We start from the raw sequence: 22,310 nt of genomic DNA on the forward strand, positions 1-22,310 counted from the left end.
AGTCCAGCCAGTTGCACAGGGGAGTTCAAGGGGCAAGAGACTATGTCTTTACAAACTTGCTGTATATATGACTCTTCTGCTTTTGGTTCTTTGGAAGACTCAGAGCTGTCATCCACCATACCTAAAGCTCTAGGGTGTTCTTTAACATCGGGATTATTGACCAAGTTTTCAATCATAACAGTAATACCTACATCATGAATTATATCTTGCGTAAATGGATAAGCAGGACTGATGCCCATTATCATGGTAGCTATTTGATGAATGAAAGGATCCTTAGTTAACTTAAGGAGGGCAACAAGTTTATCAAACTCTTTAGGCTCCAAACTAAATGCATGTGATTTGCAGCGGCAGGCCTTTGGATTGGGCCCATACTTTTCCCTTTGCTTAATCTGTTTTTTGATCTCAGCTAAGGTCTGGAAATAAGGCCCATGATAAGGTGGGATCTTGGTCAGAGGTCGAATCCCCAGAGGAGTTTCAATCAAGGTCTCAACCAGGGTCCAGTTTCCTTCTGGAGGCAAGGATCGCTCTCCTCCCTCAATTGGAACTAGGACAATATACCTGGCCCTTGACCATGCTATTGCCTTTTGTTTTATAGTAAGCATGGGTTTAGGTGTGGGTTTGGGCTTTTCCTGGATCTTAGGTAGGGGCTTATAAACTTGAGGAGAGGTCTCTTCTTCAGGCCAGAACCAGGACCCTACACTAGGTTCTTCTCCAGTCCAGAACCAGGAGCAGATATTTTCTTCATCCTCATCACTGGATTTCATCCCAATGCCAGCTTTGTCCCCAGCCTTGGCCTTGATGCTGGCCTCTTCCCTTCTATCAGGTCTGGACCCAGTACTGGCCTTATCATGTGACTTGGTATAGGACCTGATATTTGCCTCCCTGACAGCAACAATCTTGACTTCAGACTCGGTTACAGCACTGACCCTAGACATAGGCATGGCCTTTGACTTGGTTTGTGGCACTATACTATGTTCTGCCAGGGGTTTTGCCTTAGTCTCAACCACGACTCTAGTCTTAGTTGTATCTTCCATCCTGCTCTCTTCCCTTGCCACAGCCATAGCCACAGTGTAGGTCACCGTATGTGGCCTGGCCATTGCTCCATCACCAGCTTTGGCCTGGGTCACTGATTCTGTTTTCAGTTTTGCCTCAGCCACTGCCTTGGCCTGTGTTTCACCACTCACTCTAGCAGCAGCAGGACCACTGATTCCCTCTTTCAGGCCAGCCTCAGCCTTTTGTCTAGCCCTTGCTTCTGTCCCAGAGCCAGCCATGTTCCAAGTTTAAGGCAAGGACAAGTTATATACCCCCAACCCTGTCTCACCCTTGACTGAAGGTCTGTCCCGGTTGGTGTTTTCATACAAAGTCCAGTAGTCACTCTGTCTCCTTTCCAACTACAGGCTCTGCCGGTGATGTAGAAAACATGCAGAGGAAGCTCACTCAAGGTAGGGAAGGATGGCTGTGCATGGGCGCAGCCCTGTGGAGGGTGGTGGTCTTCAGCCACTCCAAGGCCACCAGATCTGCCACTGAAGTAGGACCTAGGGGTGGAGGAAAGAAATGGGGCTTTGAGTCTCTTCCCATTTTTTCTCCTCATGCTGATCAGCACAAGGAGACAGGAGAGTATGGAGATCCAGTGCTAGGTGAGAGAGGCAGATAATTAGCAAACTCTCTCCCTTCATTTCACCCACTCCCTACGCTTTCAAGCACTATCAACCTTCTTTCCAGGCACCAAACAGGAGCACAAAGGAAAAGTGGATGAGAACCTAAGGAATCCCTATAGTGGTTCTTGACCCCTGCTGGAGCCAAGCAGCTCTCCACTACTACATCCTACAGGTCCACCCAGGCAATCCCCACACTCATACCAACCTGCACTGATCTGGAGTACCTTTCTCCTCCTTACCTTGCTTCCAATGGTGACAAGCCCTACAGCAGATCTACAGGCAGACCTATGAACAAATAAACAAACAGGAGAATATGGAAACTGATCTCCTGGTGACAGACCTTGGTCCCTGGCCCCTATTCTTGCCTTTCCAGATACATTTTGTCTACTGTTTCCCTCCGAGTCCCCTTTCCCTGCACTGCTTTGTTTCAGGGCTACTCCTCCTTCTCCTCCCTATTGCCCACCATCTTCCTCTTCCTTCAGTGATTGCCCTGGAATGTCCTTCATTCAGATTAGACTAGGGTTAAGCATGAGAGCAGGACAATCAAGTGGGAAGTGGGAACGGCAGGTCTTAGTATTCTGTACCCCCAAAGCTTCCCAAGACTCCCAACTAAATCAGCAGCAGCAGAGGGTGGGACAGATGGAAACAACTGGTAAAATGACAAAACAGAAGAGATGGAATTCTCTAGCTGAAGTTGCCCCCACCCCGTCCCTGTAGCTTTACACCAACCTTAACAGATACAGGGCAATTTTATCTTCTTCGTAATTTCCTAACTTTAAGTTGGGTGGCCATTTTACAAAACTTCACAACTGACAGTTCCACAGACCTGGAGACAGATCTACCTACAGGGATTCACAAAAACAAGAGACCAATAAATGAAGACACAGGAGACAGTTGAGGCTGTCTTTGGTAGAGACTAGCACCTAGGGCACAGATTCTTTCTGAATACAGGTACCTGATTTGCAAACATTTTCTATCTCCCTTTTTTTCTCCCACTCCTAAATCTCCAAGCCCTCTGCTCTGTTCTCAAAGTCTGACAATTCCTATACAGAGGCAACTCAAACATCCCTACAAGGTAGTAGTAGTGGTGTTTGTAGGGATGAAATGACTAGACAAACCACAGAGGCTGGGAAAAAAAAGGAAAAGTATTATTTCCATATTTCATCTGGGTTACTACGTTTCCTTTCTCTCTCCCAAAGCCTATCATTTCCTGCAACATAATGTGGATGGGTAAATGAGGACATGTTAGGAAAGCTGGCAGAGAGTTCTGGGGGCTCCCGTAGACTCCTGCCTACTCTAGTCTTAGCCATCTACCACCTCCAAGTGCTGCCTCCAAGTACTGCCCACTCTGTAAAACCCAGGCCAATTTTCTTTCCGTTCTCCCCTCCCCTTGAGGTCTGCTGCCCTCTAGAGATCTTTACAGAAACGTGGAGTGCTGCAAACTTAGGAACAGATCTACACATAAAAACGCGTGATACACACCCAAAGAGCACATGAAAAGAGAGAGAGAGAGAGACGTGGTTATTAATGGTCAGACCAGTAACCAAGACATGAGACCCTTTTCGAATCCAGGGCCTTGATTATCAAACATTTACAACCTCTTTTTGTATTCTCTCCCTCTCAGGGCTCCCCAGACAACTGTTCTCGCCTACAGAAGTAGCCCCCCTCTTCCTCTTATCTAGTCTGCCTTTTCCCGACTAGAAGCTGCAACCTTTTTCTTCCCAAACATGGTCGTGAACCAAGTGTATCTGGAAATCAAGCTAGCAAAAGGCAGATCATTTTTTATTGTTGTGTGCCATTCACATTACTCGCCTCTCTCTCCTCCTCACCTCCCGCCTCCCATGACCAGGTCGCGTTTCCAGTGTTCACCTCCGATATCCACATCCACAACCCCAAGCGATGCCCGCCTTCTCACTGACCTTCTTTGCTTGGATCAGAGGCAGTTTTCTTATTTCCTTGCCTCTAGGTGCTGTGTCACACAGCAGCAGGGACTGACCGTCAGACACAAGGACTCGAGTCAATGGCGGCGGCTGTGTTCGGAGGTTGATCCGGCACCTGGGATTCAAGACGAGATACTCGCTTTATCAGATTAAAGACTGTGATTGGCAAACGGTTGTCACTTTTCAGTATTCCTTTCTCCTTCCTGTTCCCAGGGCTCCTCAGGACCTCGCGGGTAGTTATCATTTAACATCTACCTTTTCCTTCGCCGAGAAGGTTCTTCCACATCCGGGTTACCCACCTCGGCAGTGGGAGGAGCTAGAGCGTAGTTTACCGGGATCCAGCTTGTGGAAGCGGAGTGATATCAGGGTTTGCCTAAGGCCGCGACTCTTTCTGTCGGAGAGCTCCCTGTCCTGTACTCTGTGGCCGCTTCAGGTATTGGAATGCGCAGGGGCGAGCTCCGAATATAGGGAAAACCGCGGTGGAATGAGAGGCAGACGAATACCAGAGTGTTTCGGTATTAGTTCCCCTTTTGCAGGAGCTCCCCCCACCAAGCCTACCATTCTTTTCTGAACTGAAATGCACACGGGTTTCCGGCTGTGGCGTCAGGAAATTTCTTCCGGCCTGACAGGCGGAAGTGTTCCAGTCTTTAGAAGTTCATCTCTCCAAACACAGGGGCCCCACCGAAATGGGCCGTCTGGGGGTGGGGCCCAAGGTAGGAAAGTCTGCAAAGAGAGTCAAGACTGAGATAGGAGGATACATACTAATCGATTCCACAAACTTTGTGTACCTTCGAGTCCCCCCTCCCAGGCCTTAATTTTCTTTTTCTTTTCTTTCTTTCTTTCTTTTTTTTTTTCAAGTTCTGTGATACATGTGCGGGATGTGAATGTTTGTTAAATAGGCAAACCTGTGCCATGGTGGTTTGCTGCATCAATCAACCTATGACCTAGGTATTAAGCCTAGCATGTGCTATTTTTCCTAATGCTCTCTCTCCCCTCACCTCACCCTCTGACAGGGTCCAGTGTGTGGTGTTCCCCTGCCTGTGTTCATGTGTTTTCACTGTTCAGCTTCCACTTATAAATGAGAACATGCAGTGTTTGGTTTACTGTTTCTGCATTGGTTTGCTGAGGACAATGGCTTCCACCTTCATCCATGTCCCTACAAAGAACATGATCTCACTGTTTATTATGGCTGCATGGTATTTCATGGTGTATATGTACCACATTTTCTTTATCCATTCTATCATTGATGGGCGTTTGGGTTTATTCCACATCTTTGCTATTGTGAATAGTGTGGCAATGAATATACATGTGCATGTATCTTTGTAATAGAATGATTTATATTCCTTTGGGTATATACCCAGTAATGGGATTGCTGGGTCAAATGGTATTTCTGGTTCTAGGTCTTTGAGGAATTGACACACCGTCTTCCACAATGGTTGAACTAATTTAAATTCCCACCAACAGTGTAGAAGCAGTCCTATTTCTCTGCAACCCTGCCAGCATCTCTTGTTTCTTCACTTTTTAATAATTGCGATTCTGACTAGTGTGAGATGGTGTCTCATTGTGACTTTGATTTGCATTTCTCTAATGATCAATGATGTTGAGCTTTTTTCCAAGTGTTTGTTGGCCACATAAATGTCTTCTTTTGAGAAGTGTCTGTTCATGTCCTTTGTTCACTTTTTAATGGGGTTGTTTTTTTCTTGTAAATTTAAGTTCCTTGTAGAGTCTGGATATTAGATCTTTGTCAGATAGATGGACTGCAAAAACTTTCTCCCACTCTGTAGGTTGACTATTCACTCTAATGATAGTTTCTTTTGCTGTGCAGAAGCTCTTTAGTTTAATTAGGTCCAATTTGTTAATTTTTGCTTTTGTTGCGATTGCTTTTGGCAATTTCATCATGAAATCTTTGTCTGTGCCTATGTCCTAAATGGTATTGCCTAAATTTTCTTCCAGGGTTTTTATAGTTTTGGGTTTTACATTTAAGTATTTAATCCATCATGAGTTAAATTTTGTATAAGGTGTAAGGAAGGGGTCTCAGTTCAATTTTCTGCATATGGCTAGCCAGTCTTCCCAGCACCATTTATTAAACAGGGCATCTTTCCCTATTGCTTGTTTCTGTCAGGTTTTTCAAAGGTAAGATGGTTGTATATGTGTAGTCTTATTTCTGAGTTCTCTATTCTGTTCGACTGGTCTATGTGTCTGTTTTTGTACCAGAACCATGCTGTTTTGGTTACTGTAGCCTTGTAGTATAGTTTGAAGTCAGGTAGTGTGATGCCTCCAGCATTGTTCTTTTTACTTAGGATTGTCTTGGCTATATGACCTCTTTTTTGATTTCATGTGAGTTTTAAAATAGTTTCTTCTAATTTTGTGAACAATGTCAATGGTAGGTGGATGGGAATAGCACTGAATCTATAAATTAGACAGTGTGACCATTTTCATGATATTGATTCTTCCTATCCATGAGCATGGAATGTTTTTCTATCTGCTTGTTTCCTCTCATATTTCCTTGAGCAATGGTTTGTAGTTCTCCTTGAAGAGATCCTTCACTTCCCTTGTTAGGTGTATTCCTAGGTATTTTGTTATCTTTACGCCAATTGTGAATGGGAGTTCATCCATGATATGGGTCTCTCCTTGTCTATTGTTGGTGTATAGGAATGTGTGTGACTTTGGCACGCTGACTTTGTATCCTGAGACTTTGCTGAAGTTGCTTATCAGCTTAAGGAGCTTTTGGGCTGAGACAATGGGGTTTTCTAGATACAGGATCATGTCATCTGCAAACAAAGACAATTTGACTCCTTCTCTTCCTATTTGAATATCCTTTATTTCTTTCTCTTGCCTGATTTCCCCAGGCAGAACTTCCAATACTATGTTGAATAGGAGTGATAAGAGAGGGCATCGTTGTCTTGTGCCGGTTTTCAAGGGGAATGCTTCCAGCTTTTGCCCATTCATTGTGATACTGGCTGTAGGTTTGTCATAAATGGCTCTTATTATTTTGAGATATGTTCCTTCTATACCTAGTTTCTTTCTTTCTCTTGCCTGATTGCCCTGGTCAGAACTTCCAATTAGACAGATTATCAAGACAGAAAATTAACAAGGATATTCAGGACTTGAACACAACTCTGGATCAAGTGGACCTGACGGACATCTGCAGAACTCTCTACCCCAAAACAACAGAATATACAGTCTTCTCGGTGCCACGTGGCACTTGCTCTATAATTGATCACATAATTGGAAGTAAAACACTCCTCATCAAATGCAAGGGAACTGAAGTCATAACAGTCTCTCAGACCACAGCGCCATCAAATTAGAACTCAAGGTTAAGAAACTCACTCAAAACCACAGAACTGCATGGAAATTGAATAACCTGCTCCTGAATGACTCCTGAGTAAATAATTAAATTAAGGCAGAAATCAGGAATTTCTTTGAAACCCAGTGAGAACAAAGAGACAAAATCCCAGAATAATCTCTGGGATGCAGCTAAAGCACTGTTAAGAGGGAAATTTACAGCCCTTAATTTTCTACACAAAATGGGCAAGGTCCTGATGAGGCCACTGGAAAGCTGATCCAGCCTCATTTGCAGATTAGTATCAAACATCCTTTCATCTTTTTTTCTGTTCCTCTCACCTGAGTCTTTTCACCCTTATTGCCCAGCATATGTCTTGCATTGAAATAGTCAAAAGATAAAGTGGGATGGGGATATAGGGAAAGCAGAGAGATGACATTAATACCAAACTACCCCAGTGTGTATGTGTTCCATTCCCACAGTATTTTCTCCACCTAAATAAATATGCAGGGCCTGAGCATAGGCTTGAGAAAAACAACTCTGTACTCATGGTAGAGGATTACACCAAAATACTTTGTACTGGTGAGCCCACTCCCTCCCAGTTTTGCGGTCTCCTTTGAGGCCTTACCGACCACATTTCCTGCCCCCAAAGCCCAGTGGAGTAGAAGGAACATCAGGACTGCGGGCTAGGGAAGAGAGGCGATTTCAGGCCAGACAAGCCCAGGGCTCTAGGGTGGGCCTCCTATGTGTTTCGTTCCCTGCTTCCTGAAGCCAGGCAGGGGAGGAAGGTGCACCAAATGAACTCTTGGGCAAGGGCTTTCATCAAGGCCTCACCACTGCCCCTCTTCTAAAAGAAGGTAGACCTAGACCTCTAATCCTAGGAAACTGATCACTGGCCTGCAGCAGACTCATTCTTTCTGCCACACTCCTTTTTCTCATTTCAAATGGTGGTTCACAATGGCATTGTACCATCCCCACAGTTGACCCCAAAAGAAGGCCTTTCCCTGTAAGGACCCACAGGAGGTCATAACAGTCCTCCTTCTTTGATGGCACCAGGTAGGGATGGTCCTGGCACCTCTTCCACTTTTCTGTCAGGAGAGGGGACTGCTATATGTGCACTTCTTCAAGGTAGATCCCAGATCCCAGGTGCTCTCCTCAACTGCACCTTTCTCTCAGCCCTGCACCCTGCCTAATGAATGCATGTACTCCTTTCCTCTGAATAGATAAAATTTTGAACTCTCCCTTCTAAGCAGTGGAGAGTTTGGCTTGTTAGACTGGAAGTTCCTTGAATGAAGGGCCCTTTTTTTTTTTCTTTCCTTGTTCAGAAGCATATCTTCAGCACATAGTGAACAATATAGTCAGTCAAGGGTTGAAAAAGGTGAGGGGCTACTGAGTCATGAGAATTCCTTGGTACCCTCTGTTTTTCTTCCAGATCAATGCTAATTCATAGGCATGTCTTTGTCTTTGCTGCGTGTAACCCCAGGGCTTAGCTCAGAGTCAGCCATAAAGGAGTGGCTCTGATTTTAATGGAGGAAGGGAGTAAGGATTTTTAAAAATATATTTTAGAAAGAAGCCTGGGATATCTTAATATCTCAGTAATGAATATTTTGGGGGATACATTTAATTTTGATTCGATATTAGTGATTTATTTTTCTTTTTCTGTCTTCTATTTATAAGTATGCATTATTAAGCTCTTTAATATATTAGTATACTTAATTATATTAGCTTTTTAATATATTAGTATTAAGCTCTTTAATATATTAGCAAACACCTATGAATTCATAAACACCAATGAACAATGATCCAGTGGAACAATATGCTAGTATATGAACAGACTCTTCACAAAAAGACACATCAATATGTTTTAAACATTTGAGAAAATGTTTAATCTCACTAATAATAGCAAATGTAAAATATAATTACAATGGTATATTATGTATCATCTATTGGATTAATGACAAAAATTTTGATAAATTTTAGTGGAGAAAGGGTTGGAAAACTGGCACTACTGCACAATGTTAGTGGAAATGCAAACTGTTACACCATCTCTGATGGTTTTTTGGCAATTATCAGTGTACAAATGCACGTGGCCATAGACCAGCAATTGCAGTTTAAGAATCTATGCTGAAGTTGTATTTTCACATTGCAAAATACTGTGTGTACAAGAATATTCACTGAAGATTCGTTTTAAACAATTAAAGATTGAAAAGAATGTAAATATTTATCAATCTAAATATTCATCAGTTTAAATAAATTTTGGCATATCTTCATGCTGTAGTATATTATGTGATAGGTTCATTGATGATTGCCTTTTCCTGTTTCATTGATGACTGCCTTTTTTGCTGTAACCTCGCATGGTAGAAGGGGTAAGGGGTTTTGGGGGGCCTCTCTTATAAGGCACTAATCCCAGTAATGAGTCTAATCACCTCCTGAAAGCCCCACCTCCTAATACTATCACTTAGGTGTACAGTTCTGTGGGATTGTACAAATATATGCCTAGTATAACCCCACCACCACAATTAACATACAGAACATTTCCATCACCCACCTCCCCTCGCCAAGTTTCCTCATGTCTGTTGGAAGTCAATCCTTCTTCCCATCTCCTATAGGCTACCTCCAATCTGTTTCTGTGCCTGTTGTTTTTCCTTTTGCAGATATAATTATCCATAGTCCACGGCGTCTTTAACAGCCCAGTTGTCTTGTAAATAGTGTGCTGTATTATAATTATCATTGCTTCTAAAATTAAAATGGCCACTGATGTAAGGTATGGAGGGCTTTGCTCAACTTCAGACATCATAGACATGATTCAACAAATGACATTTTCTTAACAGACTGTTTGGGGTCAAATTTCAGTACTACCCACTCACTAGTTGGCTGCCATTGAGTCATGTACTTCAAGTCATTTTCATTTTGTGTAAAATTTGGAAGGGAAAAAATAAAACGAACAAAAAGTACACTGTCCTTTGGGACCTTAAAAGCAAACTATCTGGAGTCACTGTGTTTTAAAACTTCTTCTTCTGTTACGAGAGGAGTGGTGTTAGGAGCTTTGGCCAACTTACTTTGTGTGCCTTGATTTCCACTTGTGTAGAAGGGAAAACATCATTTATCTCCTTTATATGGTTGTTGTTGTAAAGATTAAATAAAACACAACCCAGCTAAACTCCTCGAACAGTGCTAGGGTCTTGTAAACACTAAAAAATGGGACCTATCATAATTACAATTTGAATTTATATAGCCTGAACTTAGTACATGTTTAAGAAGACTTAATGATCTTACTGCTGAAGTATGTCTATCAACTGATATAATTTTAAAATCATCATTCATTTTCATAATAACTGCTGTTTTAAGACTTATGTAATTACCTTTGGAACATTTCAGACATTTGAAACAACCAAAGGAGAAAAGATATCTTATATACACCGTAAAAAATGAGAATGTATCAAAGTATAATCTAAGTATTTTATTAGCACCAAACTTCATTTTCCTTTTTTGCGTGTCAGGCGCTATGAACAGTAAGTTGAAACAAGGAGAAAAACAAATGCCCTTGCTCTCAGTTTTTTTACTTGGCCTTCAACTTTTAGCCAGAAAGCCCATTGGAGTTTTCAAGTTGATTTTTATTGTTAAAAGAATACTCATACATCTAATCTTACATTCTACCTAAAAGAAAAGTGACTTAATGCTTTCTCTAAGTACACCTCAAGTCATTGCTTGAGAGCTGAAAGATCCAACACATGTTAGCAATTGTTAGTAGCGATTTTAGGTACTTAATTATCCATTCACTATTAATCACTTGCTGCGTATTCTTCAGATTGTTTATCTTTCTGAATGTATTCTCATATATCAAAACACTCCAATATATATACACATGTAAAATACATTCCTTTGAAAAACTGTGATTACCCTGTATGTAATATATTACCTCACCTCTTTTCCTTATTATATCTCTGGATTTTTATTTGCCATTTCATTTGGTTGAGCACATTTTCAAATGTTTATTGGATGTTTACATAGTCCTTTGGGCATTCTGTTGTTATTATTTGCCAATTTCTGCATTTGTTAAGAGATCTTTATATGCCAAGCATATTAGCCCCATGTCTACAATATAGGTCTTAAATATTTTCCTACACCTTTTTTGTGTTTACATATTTATGTATGTATATATATATATGCACTTATTTATATACTATTTACCTACTTACAGTTTGTGTATGCTATATATAGAGAAAGCTATACCAAAGATATTAATATGTAGTTATATGTATATAAAGCTATATGTATATATACATATATCTCTATACATAAGACATTTCCAAATTTATAGTTTTTTATTTATTTATCTTTTTTTGAGACGGAGTTTCGCTCGTTACCCAGGCTGGAGTGCAATGGCGCGATCTCGGCTCACCGCAACCTCCACCTCCTGGGTTCAGGCAATTCTGCCTCAGCCTCCTGGGTAGCTGGGATTAGAGGCATGCGCCACCGTGCCCAGCTAATTTTTGTATTTTTAGTAGAGACGGGGTTTCACCATGTTGACAAGGATGGTCTCGATCTCTCGACCTCGTGATCCACCCGCCTTGGCCTCCCAAAGTGCTGGGATTACAGGCGTGAGCCACCGTGCCCAGCCCAGTTTTTTATTTTAAAATGTAGTATAGTTCACTATTTAAGAGAAAACACAAAACAATATATGTGAGGACGTTGAAAGTCTATCCACATGATGGGATAGAAAAATTTGGGGACGTTAAGTATTTCCAGGGCTTGAGTCCCTGAAAAGTAATTCACATTAATTTTTCTCTGAGGAAAGTCGCTTCTCCTAACATTTGATATGAGTCATGGTAATAAAAATGGTAGGGTCAAAGGAGATAAAAAAATGCTTAATGCCTGGAATATGGTATTTCTAAAAGTTTTAATACCCTACGCCTTACTTCAGTTTTTATACGTCAACAACCTGTATTTCTGCCCCAATGACACGGCACCTCAGAGACTAGTCATTGTCCATGACCGCCAACACCTAGCCCTCTTGGTACAAGGAGCAGGATTTCACCTCCACCATCATTATTTTCATTATCAATAGAGTTGTTAAGTTAGTGAGGGCCACATCTTGGATTTGAACATGATGACATGAACAGTATGACATGGCTTTAGGGCCAGTACTCTTAACCACTGCACCACAGAAGCTCTGTTCCAGAAAGATCATTTTAACCAAAATCAATGGGCATTTATGCAGTCACTCTCAACATCCCCTGTGGCCAACATCCCCTTGTGAAATATCAAGGTAACCACTGAACAAGGTCTATGTCTGTGTGAAAGTTATGATGACCTCTGTAAAACCACATTGAAGTATAAAAGAGAAGGGAAGCCTCACTGGAGATGTCAGAGTCTCCTTGAAGATGAGCTGTACCCAGAACAATGGGCAGGACTTTTGGGGGCTGGATGGGTGGAAGGGAGAGGGAGTCCAGCATGACTGGAGTGAAGACTGGGGTCCTCCCAGGTTAACAGACATGACTCAGAGATAACCGATTGGACACTACAGGGTTCTGACGTCATTCCGGTGTAGGACCAATTAAGGAAAGAGCACACTGGTTTCTACAGGATGCTATGTATTTCCTTTACACCACAAATTGGCTCAAATGTTAGAAGAAAAGTGCCCACATATCTGTCAGTCATTCATGGCAGCAGAGAAGAACCAGGAGTACTAAGAGTAGTAAAGATAATTTGATGTTCAGTTTCCTAAACCTTCATTAGTAGGAAGCGGATTTCAAAGGAAATGGTTTACAATTAATCAAACCTGTCCCTCTGAAATTTATATACTCCCCTTAAATGTTCTCTGACTCTAAGTCTCATGGACTCATCTACCAGCAAGTTTTTGCCTACCTTCTGGAGTCATACTCTCAACCAGAGCACTCTCCTCATGTATTAATACTTGCTCTTTACTTTGATTTCTTTCATCTCTGTATCCTACCAGAGATTATTCAGAGGCTTTTCCCCTTCTTTGTAGCCTCAGCTCCTTTCATCAACTCAGTGAGTTGTATCACAACACAAACTGCTTTGACTAGCTTAGGCAAAATTTAACACTCACCATCCATATCTTCTACATATTTCTTTTTTTTGCACTTATTATTTCTGCAGAGTTTAGATCTGACTACCAGATAGAACTGTGTTTGCCGGCCAAAGACATTGTGGAGATAATTCCCTAATGCCGTGTACACATGTCTGTGAATGAGGGTTTTGCTACTTTTTCTAGGTATTCATTTTGCTATTATTCAGAGTTCTTTACCAAGTTCAACCACATTCTATCCACACAGAATTTGCTATTCAGATGCTACCAAGCCATTCAGAAATGACGTTTGCAAACTCGGATACCTGCGACAATACCTATCCATTCATTCATTTATTCCTGTGAAAAAATATATGGCGATTGTTTGACTGTTTCCATTGGCAAGGCTATCAAGTTCCACTGGTGATTGTGAATCACCCCGAGAACTTGCCTCCTTTTGACAGGAATCATTATCCTCTCACAAAATTAGAAAAAAAGTTCAAGACACCAAAACATTGAAAAAAATCTTTCTGGTTTTCTTTTTTAAAAAAATATTATAGCTTTGTAAAAAATTTCCCATGGTCTGGAAAATGTATGTATGTGGTGGGGCTAAATTAATACAGGAATGTCATAAAGAGCAATATTATTTTAAGTAATATGGGAAGAACAAATATTGTTATTTTCTCCTTCCATGCTTTTCAAGGTCTTATTTATTTTGCCCAAAATGCATTGTACATAATTCTTTGGAATCTCTGCTTCAGTGTGTAAACACACACATGGCTGTGTACATAAATTATGTTTAGATTCTCTGATTATAAATTAATATAGGGGATCTTGGGTGATGTATTAGACCCAGGGAAAGGAGGGTGCAGAGAGTGTGGGAGAGAGGATCACACAAAGAAGCTGAGGAGAAATTCTGGCCAGCCATTACGAAGATGGGACACTGGAAAGTATCCTCTCTGTGGGGCCCTCTCTACAGTTTGAACTTATCAACAGACCTTGATGAGCAGAGATGGAAGCAGTCACCCATATTGGTGTGGCTCCAGTGGGGCAGCTTTCCTAGGAAGGAAATCTCTGTGGCTGGAGTGAGTCCTCTTCACGACCCTTTAAATATGAGACAGACAACTAGGGGCTGACTGAGCCTTAGAGCTAATGTAGGGATTGCCATGCTGCCTGGCACACAGCATGGCACATTCTTGTCTCTCAGCATGTGGTTATGAATGAATGAAAGTGACTGCTGCGTTTAGTCTGTGAGTGAGTACCCACATCCTCATGGGTGGGGGAGCAGCTGCAAATAAGCAAGGTCTGAGTACTTCTGTTCTCTGGGCACTGGGGGCCACACACTCAAGAGGTAAACAGCAGTATCATTCAAGAGATTTCAACCACTCCTTCCTCATTGGAACCCATAAACAGACCCTATAGAGTGGTTCAAACTATTAGAACTAATAAACAAGTTCAACCGTGTGGTAATATACAAGAAAAATATGCGAACATCAATTCATTTCTATACACTTGTGATGAACAATCTGAAAATACAATCTATAAAACAATTCCATTTATAATACCATTAAGAATAAAATATTTGGAGATAAATTTAACCAATAATAGATAACTTGTATACTTAAAACTACAAAATATTATTGAAATAAATAAAATGAAATCTAAACAAATGAGAGAAAATTTCCTGTTCATGGATCTGAAGACAGAATATTATTAAGATGGCATTATGCCCCAATTTTATCTACAAATTCTGCACAATCTGTATCAAAATATCACTTCACTTCTTTTATGAAAATGACAAATTTATTCTAAATCCAAGGATTCAAAATAGCCAAAACAATCATGGAAGAAAAAGTTGGAGGAACTCAATTTCCCGAATTTTAAAACTTACTACAAAGCTACACTTATCATGATGGTGATATTGGCAAAACGATAGACATATAGATGTCTGTTGGAATACAACTGAGAATCCAGAAATAAACCTGTATATTTATGGTTATCTGATAGGAGAAAAGAGTGCCAATACTATTTACTGGAGGAAATGGTGACTTGTCTTCAAATGGTGAAAGGACAACTGGCTACCTACAAGCAAATATAGAAAAACTGGCCAGGTGTGGTGGCTCACACCTGTAATTCCAGCACTTTGGGAGGCCGAGACGGGCGGATCATCTGAGGTCAGGAGTTTGAGACCACCCTGGCCAATATGGTGAAACCACATCTCTATTAAAAATACAAAAATTAATGCGGTGTGGTGGTGAGTGCCTGTACTCCCCCCAGCAACTTGGGAGGCTGAGGCAGGAGAATCTTTTGAGCCCAGGAGGTGGAGGTTGGATTCAAGTGTTCAATAGTCACTTGATGGCTATGGTGGCCAGTGGGACAATTCTGGATACCTCAAATATAGAATATTTTCATCATGATAGAAAGTTCTATTGGGCTTCTGTACAGTGATCTATTTCTAAGTAATTTCATATTATTCACTCACATGTAAAATCCTTCATGAGTCATCAATAGCTATAGGATATGTAAGTTCTTGTCCAGCCTCAGTATACCTCTTGATCTCATTTTCTTATTATGTTCCCAAACTTCTTTCTTTGCTTGTCAATTTAGTTGCAGAATGCTTATGGTTTCATTGTGCTAGCTGTCATGTTAATCCTTTCTGGAATGCTGTAACACTTCTCACTTTTATTGTGCACACAATATTTTGGTTTAGTCTTTTTGGTTCTCGTCAAGTCCTTTCTTTCCTTTACAGTTGGGTAAGGAGTTAGCCAAAGTCTTGTCACAAAAAAATGCACACACCATCTTTTTGAAACTGATGTCAAAGAACATTGGGTATAAAAACATGTTGGGTTAATTTGAGGGACATTTTTCTGCCTTCTCCCTCCTTGGATGAGGGTCTTAGTAAAGGACAAGCTTGTATCATATTTGCAAATGGTTGATCTGGAGATTGAATCAAATTTGGTGATCCTGGTGGCTTTATCTCTCTATTTAATCCCTGGGGTTGTACTTTTGGCTATATTTTTTCCCCTTCTTTCCTTCCCAGTGGACCTAGTAACTTTAACCACAGCCCTGGAAATCTTCAGTGAGCATGATCTGCAGGCCAGTGAGCACGTGATGGATGTGGTGGAGGTCATTCACTGCCTGACTGCTTTATATGAGCGGCTGGAGGAGGAAAGAGGCATCCTGGTCAATGTGCCACTCTGTGTGGACATGAGCCTCAATTGGCTCCTCAATGTTTTTGATAGGTAAGGGCTTTCATCTCTGGAAGCCTCTAGGATAAAATTCTATGGGATATCTCAAGTGGGCCTGGTGGAAAGGTGTTGCTCCCATAGTAGACTTGGACCCAGCTCAACTTGGGGCATGGTTGGAACAGGGCCCTGCTGGGATCAACTTTGTGAGGGAAATGATTGCCAAGATGTTAACCCTTTACATACATTCACGTTCTTACTCTCTTCTTTTAAACCTAGTGGTCGCAGCGGAAAGATGCAGGCATTGTCTTTTAAGACTGGCATTGCATGCTTGTGTGGCACAGAAGTGAAGGAAAAACTTCAGTGTGAGTATAACTCCAAAGTGTGGCGTGGTGTTGGGTGGAGGGTGAGGTGTTGCAGGGAGGAGGAAGGGTATAAGATAAGAAGATGGTACATCTTATGACTCAGCAGAGGGCTACTTGGGCTACCTTATGATGCTTCTTGGTTCATGCTATTGCAAAGAACACATGACAGTCAAAGGACAAGAAGGGCCTAAGGCCTATTACTATTCCCAGTGTTACTCCAGTGGGCTTCGTTCCTTCTGATCTCATGGAAGTACTTAGTCAGGATCTATGTTGGCATCTTGAAGTACCCAGGGCCCTGATGTTCTGGTTTCATTTCCCTGTGGCCTATCAGGCTTAGCCCTCTTCCAGTCTGAAGCTCAAGCCATGTCACTAGCGACTTCTATACATGGGCAGGACACAGTAATCCCCATTATCTGGGAAGTGGACACTACATTTGTCTGTAGTTTTTTGCCTCTCTGGCTTATAGTACCTTTGCTTTCCCCTCTATTCTACATCTTATGTTCAGCATTTTGAACTTTTTAGAAGCAGCATGATTTGTTTTTGAGTCTTAATGTGTGTTGACCACTCTGCTAAATGGGGTGAGTGCTAAGTTAAATTAGACATGGTCCCTGCTTCCAAAGGTTTACAGTCCAGAGGAGGAGATGGAAGTATACAGAAAGCATTTTTTAGAAAGCACTGATGAGAATAATGCAAATGGCCAAGAATATGTCCTATATCAGATCACAGAAGAGAGACAGATGACAGCAGTCTGGAAAAACTTTACAGGGAAGAGAACTTTTCCAAACATGTTCATGGCTATGATATTATGTATTTCTCTCAACATGTCTTTGCGATGGGATGAACAGTAATTATTTATCATCAATTTAAAAGTAAGGAAACTGGGCTGGGCATGGTGGCTCATGCCTGTAATCCCAGCACTTTGGGAAGCTGAGGTGAGAGGATCGCTTGAGCCCAGAAGTTCAAGACCAGCCTAGACAACACAGTGAGACTCCATCTCTAATTTTAAAAAGTAAGGAAACTGCAGCATAGAGAGCTTCATGACTTACCCTGATTCTACAACTAGTCAGTAATGGACCCAGAACTCGAACCTAGGCTCTCTGCCTTCTATTTCTGTGTATTTTCTAGGCCTTAGGCAAGGTGTGAAGCAGACAGAGAATAACGTCTTGAGGAGGTTGGCTAAGGCTGGATTGGGGTGGAAGGGAACGGTCCTAGAAGGGCTTAAAAAACCCATATACAAAGATAAGTATCACAGTATATTGCACAACCACTTAGAGGTAATTTTTAGATGATCAGATGTCTTGAATTAGCTTCCCTTTTTGGATTATACATGCCCAGTGTTTCCTTCCATTTGTGTGGACAATTGAGAGATTACTGCAGTGTTAGACCACATAAACAGGAGAGGTTATGACAACCTGACTGTGACTCATGTTTAGCTGCCCCTGAGCCCTTACCCTCATCCTGCTTCTGGAAGTATTTGTTTTCCAAACAGTATCACATCTGTGTCTAGCATTGCTTTTAACACACAGTGCACTTGATATATCTCTCTTTCTTTCTTTTTTTCTCTCTCTCTCTCTCTCACTCACTCTTTCTCCCCCTCCCCCTTATATTCTCTCTTTGTGTCTGCCTGGTTTTTCTCTCTGAACTCAGAGAATGCTCTTTTTAGAACTCGGGCTTCTAGAAGGTCAGGGATAGAACTCTATGTAGTCCAGTTTCAAAAGTCATTAGCTCAGGCTGTGCTCTTTCCCTGTTTTTCTTTTCTGCCCTTTCTCCTCACACCATTCTCTGGCCATTCCTGTGTCGGGGTTGGCTATTCTTGACGGTGGGGCCAGCAGACCTCTTCAGCCAAGTGGCCAACTCAGGCAGCCAGTGTGACCAGCGTCATCTCGGTGTCTTGCTTCATGAGGCCATTCAGGTGCCCCGTCAGCTGGGTGAAGTGGCAGCCTTTGGGGGCAGCAACGTGGAGCCCAGTGTCCGTAGTTGCTTCCGTTTTGTGAGTATGGAACTGGGGAGTCGCGGAGGGATGGGAGATTGCAGGTAGGGTGGGAAGAGGGGAAGGAGGACTACGAGCTAGGCTTTTGATCTGAAATATGCAGATGCAAGGAATTTTGTTGGGATGGAACAATGGGGCAGAGAGTTTTCTGGGCTCTAGAATCACAGTCCTGTTGGGGAGGGTGCCAGCTCAACTAGCACAGGGCAGAAGGTGAATATCTCTGGAGAACAGGTCAACCCAGCCCCTGCTGGTTCTGCTGCTCCTCTGAGGACTGCCATTCTAGGGATAAGACACTTTGGGCCTCAGTCATTCCCATTGGTCTTCTTGTTTCCATAGAGCACTGGGAAGCCAGTCATTGAAGCATCCCAGTTCCTGGAGTGGGTTAACTTGGAGCCCCAGTCTATGGTGTGGCTGGCTGTTCTGCATCGGGTCACCATTGCTGAGCAAGTGAAGCATCAGACCAAGTGCTCTATCTGTAGGCAGTGCCCCATCAAGGGGTTCAGGTAGGGAAAACAATACCTGCTGGGATGATAATAATAAATATGTCATGTGACATATAACTCAGATATTATACAATAAAGTATTACCTAATTATTATATCATTACAGCTAGTCTATTGTATTTTATTATATACTGTTGTAATCCTTTCTTTTTTCTTTTTTCCCTTTTTTATTTTATTATTTTTTTATTTTTATTTATTTTATTTATTTTATTTTTTTATTGCATTTTAGGTTTTGGGGTACATGTGAAAAACATGCAAGATTGTTGCATGGGTGCATACGTGGCAGTGTGATTTGCTGCCTTCCTCCCCTTCACCTATATATGGCGTTTCTCCCCATGCTATCTCTCCCCAACTCCCCACCCCCCGCTGTCCCCCTCCACTCCCCCCAACAGACCCCAGTGTGTATTGCTCCCCTCCCTGTGTCCATGTGCTCCCATTGTTCAACACCCGTCTATGAGTGAGAACATGCGATGTTTGATTTTGTGTTCTTGTGTCAGTTTGCTGAGAATGATGGTTTCCAGGTTCATCCATGTCCCTACAAAGGACGCGAACTCATCGTTTTTGATGGCAGCATAATATTCCATGGTGTATATGTGCCACATTTTCCCTGTCCAGTCTATCATCGATGGGCATTTGGGTTGGTTCCAGGTCTTTGCTATTGTAAACTGTGCTGCAATGAACATTCGTATGCATGTGTCCTTATAGTAGAATGATTTATAATCCTTTGGATATATACCCAGTAATGGGATTGCTGGCTCAAATGGAATTTCTATTTCTAGGTCCTTGAGGAATCACCACACTGTCTTCCACAATGGTTGAACTAATTTACACTCCCACCAACAGTGTAAAAGTGTTCCTATTTCTCCACATCCTCTCCAGCATCTGTTGTCTCCAGATTCTTTAATGATCACCGTTCTAAATGGCGTGAGATGGTATCTCAATGTAGTTTTGATTTGCATTTCTCTAATGACCAGTGATGATGAGCATTTTTTCATATGCTTGTTGGCCTCATGTATGTCTTCTTTTGTAAAGTATCTGTTCATATCCTTTGCCCATTTTTGAATGGGCTTGTTTGTTTTTTTCTTGTAAATCTCCTTTAGTTCGTTGTAAATTCTGGATATCAGCCCTTTGTCAGATGGGTAGGCTGCAAAAATTTTTTCCCATTCTGTTGGTTGCTGATTCACTCTATTGACTGTTTCTTTTGCCGTGCAGAAGCTGTGGAGTTTGATTAGGTCCCATTTGTCTATTTTGGCTTTTGTTGCCAATGCTTTTGGTGTCTTGGTCATAAAGTCCTTGCCTACGCCTATGTCCTGAATGGTTTTGCCTAGGTTTTCTTCTAGGGTTTTTATGGTGTTAGGTCTTATGTTTAAGTCTTTAATCCATCTGGAGTTAATTTTAGTGTAAGGTGTCAGGAAGGGGTCCAGTTTCTGCTTTCTGCATATGGCTAGCCAGTTTTCCCAACACCACTTATTAAACAGGGAATCCTTTCCCCATTGCTTGTTTTTATCAGGTTTGTCAAAGATCGGATGGTTGTAGATATGCTATGCTGCCTCCGAGGCCTCTGTTCTGTTCCATTGGTCTATATCTCTGTTTTGGTACCAGTACCATGCTGTTTTGATTACTGTAGCCTTGTAGTATAGTTTCATGTCTGGTAGTGTGATGCCTCCCACTTTGTTCTTTTTGCTGAGAATTGACTTGGCTATGCAGGCTCTCTTTTGGTTCCATATGAAGTTTAAGGTGGTTTTTTCCAGTTCTGTGAAGAAGGTCATTGGTAGCTTGATGGGGATAGCGTTGAATCTGTAAATTACTTTGGGCGGTATGGCCATTTTCACGATATTGATTCTTCCTAACCATGAACATGGAATGTTTCTCCATCTGTTTGTGTCCTCTCTTATTTCGTTGAGCAGTGGTTTGTAGTTCTCCTTGAAGAGGTCCTTTACGTTCCTTGTTAGTTGTATTCCTAGGTATTTTATTCTCTTTGTAGCAATTGTGAATGGCAGTTCATTCTTGATTTGGCTCTCTTTAAGTCTGTTATTGGTGTATAGGAATGCTTGTGATTTTTGCACATTGATTTTGTATCCTGAGACTTTGCTGAAGTTGCTTATCAGTTTCAGGAGATTTGGGGCTGAGGTGATAGGGTCTTCTAGATATACAATCATGTCGTCTGCAAATAGAGACAATTTGACTTCCTCCTTTCCTAATCGAATACCCTTTATTTCTTTTTCTTGCCTGATTGCTCTGGCTAGAACTTCCAGTACTATATTGAATAGGAGTGGTGAGAGAGGGCATCCTTGTCTAGTGCCCGATTTCAAAGGGAATTCTTCCAGTTTTTGCCCATTCAGTATGATATTGGCTGTCGGTTTGTCATAAATAGCTTTTATTATTTTGAGATACGTTCCGTCGATACCTAGTTTATTGAGAGTTTTTAGCATAAAGGGCTGTTGAATTTTGTCAAAGGCCTTCTCAACATCAATTGAGATAATCATGTGGTTTTTGTTTTTGGTTCTGTTTATGTGGTGAATTACATTTATAGACTTGCGTATATTGAACCAGCCTTGCATCCCCGGGATGAATCCTACTTGATCATGGTGGATAAGCTTTTTGATGTGCTGTTATAATCGGCTTGCCAGTATTTTATTGAAGATTTTTGCATCTATGTTCATCATGGATATTGGCCTGTAGTTTTCTTTTCTTGTTGAGTCTCTGCTGGGTTTTGGTATTAGGATGATGTTGGTCTCATAAAATGATTTGGGAAGGATTCCCTCTTTTTGGATTATTTGGAATAGTTTCAGTAGGAATGGTACCAGTTCCTCTTTGTATGTCTGGTAGAATTCGGCTGTGAACCCATCTGGGCCTGGGCTTTTTTTGGGTGGTAGGCTCTTAATTGCTGCCTCGACTTCAGACCTTGTTATTGGTCTATTCAGGGTTTCGACTTCTTCCTGGTTTAGGCATGGGAGGAGACTACTGTCCAGGAATTTATCCATTTCGTTCAGGTTTTCTAATTTATGTGCATAGAGTTGTTTGTAATAATCTCTGATGATGGTTTGAATTTCTGTGGCATCTGTGGTAATATCCCCTTTATCATTTTTTATTGCATCTATTTGGTTATTCTCTCTTTTCTTTTTTATTAGTTTGGCTAGTGGTCTGTCTATTTTGTTGATCTTTTCAAAAAACCAGCTCCTGGATTTATTGATTTTTTGTAGGGTTTTTCGTGTCTCTGTCTCCTTCATTTCTGCTTTGATCTTAGTTATTTCTTGTCTTCTGCTAGGTTTTGAGTTTTTTTGATCTTGCTCCTCTAGCTCTTTCAATTTTGATGATAGCGTGTCAATTTTAGTTCTCTCCTTTCTTCTCATGTG

General features: G+C 41.5%; 2 protein-coding genes across 2 annotated transcripts; one reads left to right on the forward strand and one right to left on the reverse strand.

The window, feature by feature from the left end:
• Positions 1-8: 8 nt before the first annotated feature.
• On the reverse strand, positions 9-4,183 carry LOC135273260 (armadillo repeat-containing X-linked protein 5-like; the record flags this gene model as incomplete). Its single annotated transcript, XM_064372132.1, has 2 exons — positions 3,578-4,183; positions 9-1,535 (listed from the first exon to the last, which is right to left on the reverse strand). A coding segment is annotated over exon 2 (1,263 nt), but the record flags the coding sequence as incomplete, so codon positions are not given.
• Positions 4,176-19,007, forward strand: LOC135268144 (dystrophin-related protein 2-like). The gene is made up of 5 exons (XM_064372133.1): positions 4,176-4,311; positions 15,953-16,154; positions 16,377-16,462; positions 18,295-18,452; positions 18,789-19,007. Exons 1-5 carry the CDS (start codon positions 4,176-4,178, stop codon positions 18,957-18,959), a joined length of 753 nt encoding a protein of 250 aa, XP_064228203.1. The 3' UTR covers positions 18,960-19,007.
• Positions 19,008-22,310: the final 3,303 nt, after the last annotated feature.

Source organism: Aotus nancymaae, unplaced genomic scaffold (assembly GCF_030222135.1).
Source record: "Aotus nancymaae isolate 86718 unplaced genomic scaffold, 86718_ANA_hifiasm-v0.15.2.pri h1tg000673l, whole genome shotgun sequence".
Classification (NCBI taxonomy): domain Eukaryota; kingdom Metazoa; phylum Chordata; class Mammalia; order Primates; family Aotidae; genus Aotus; species Aotus nancymaae.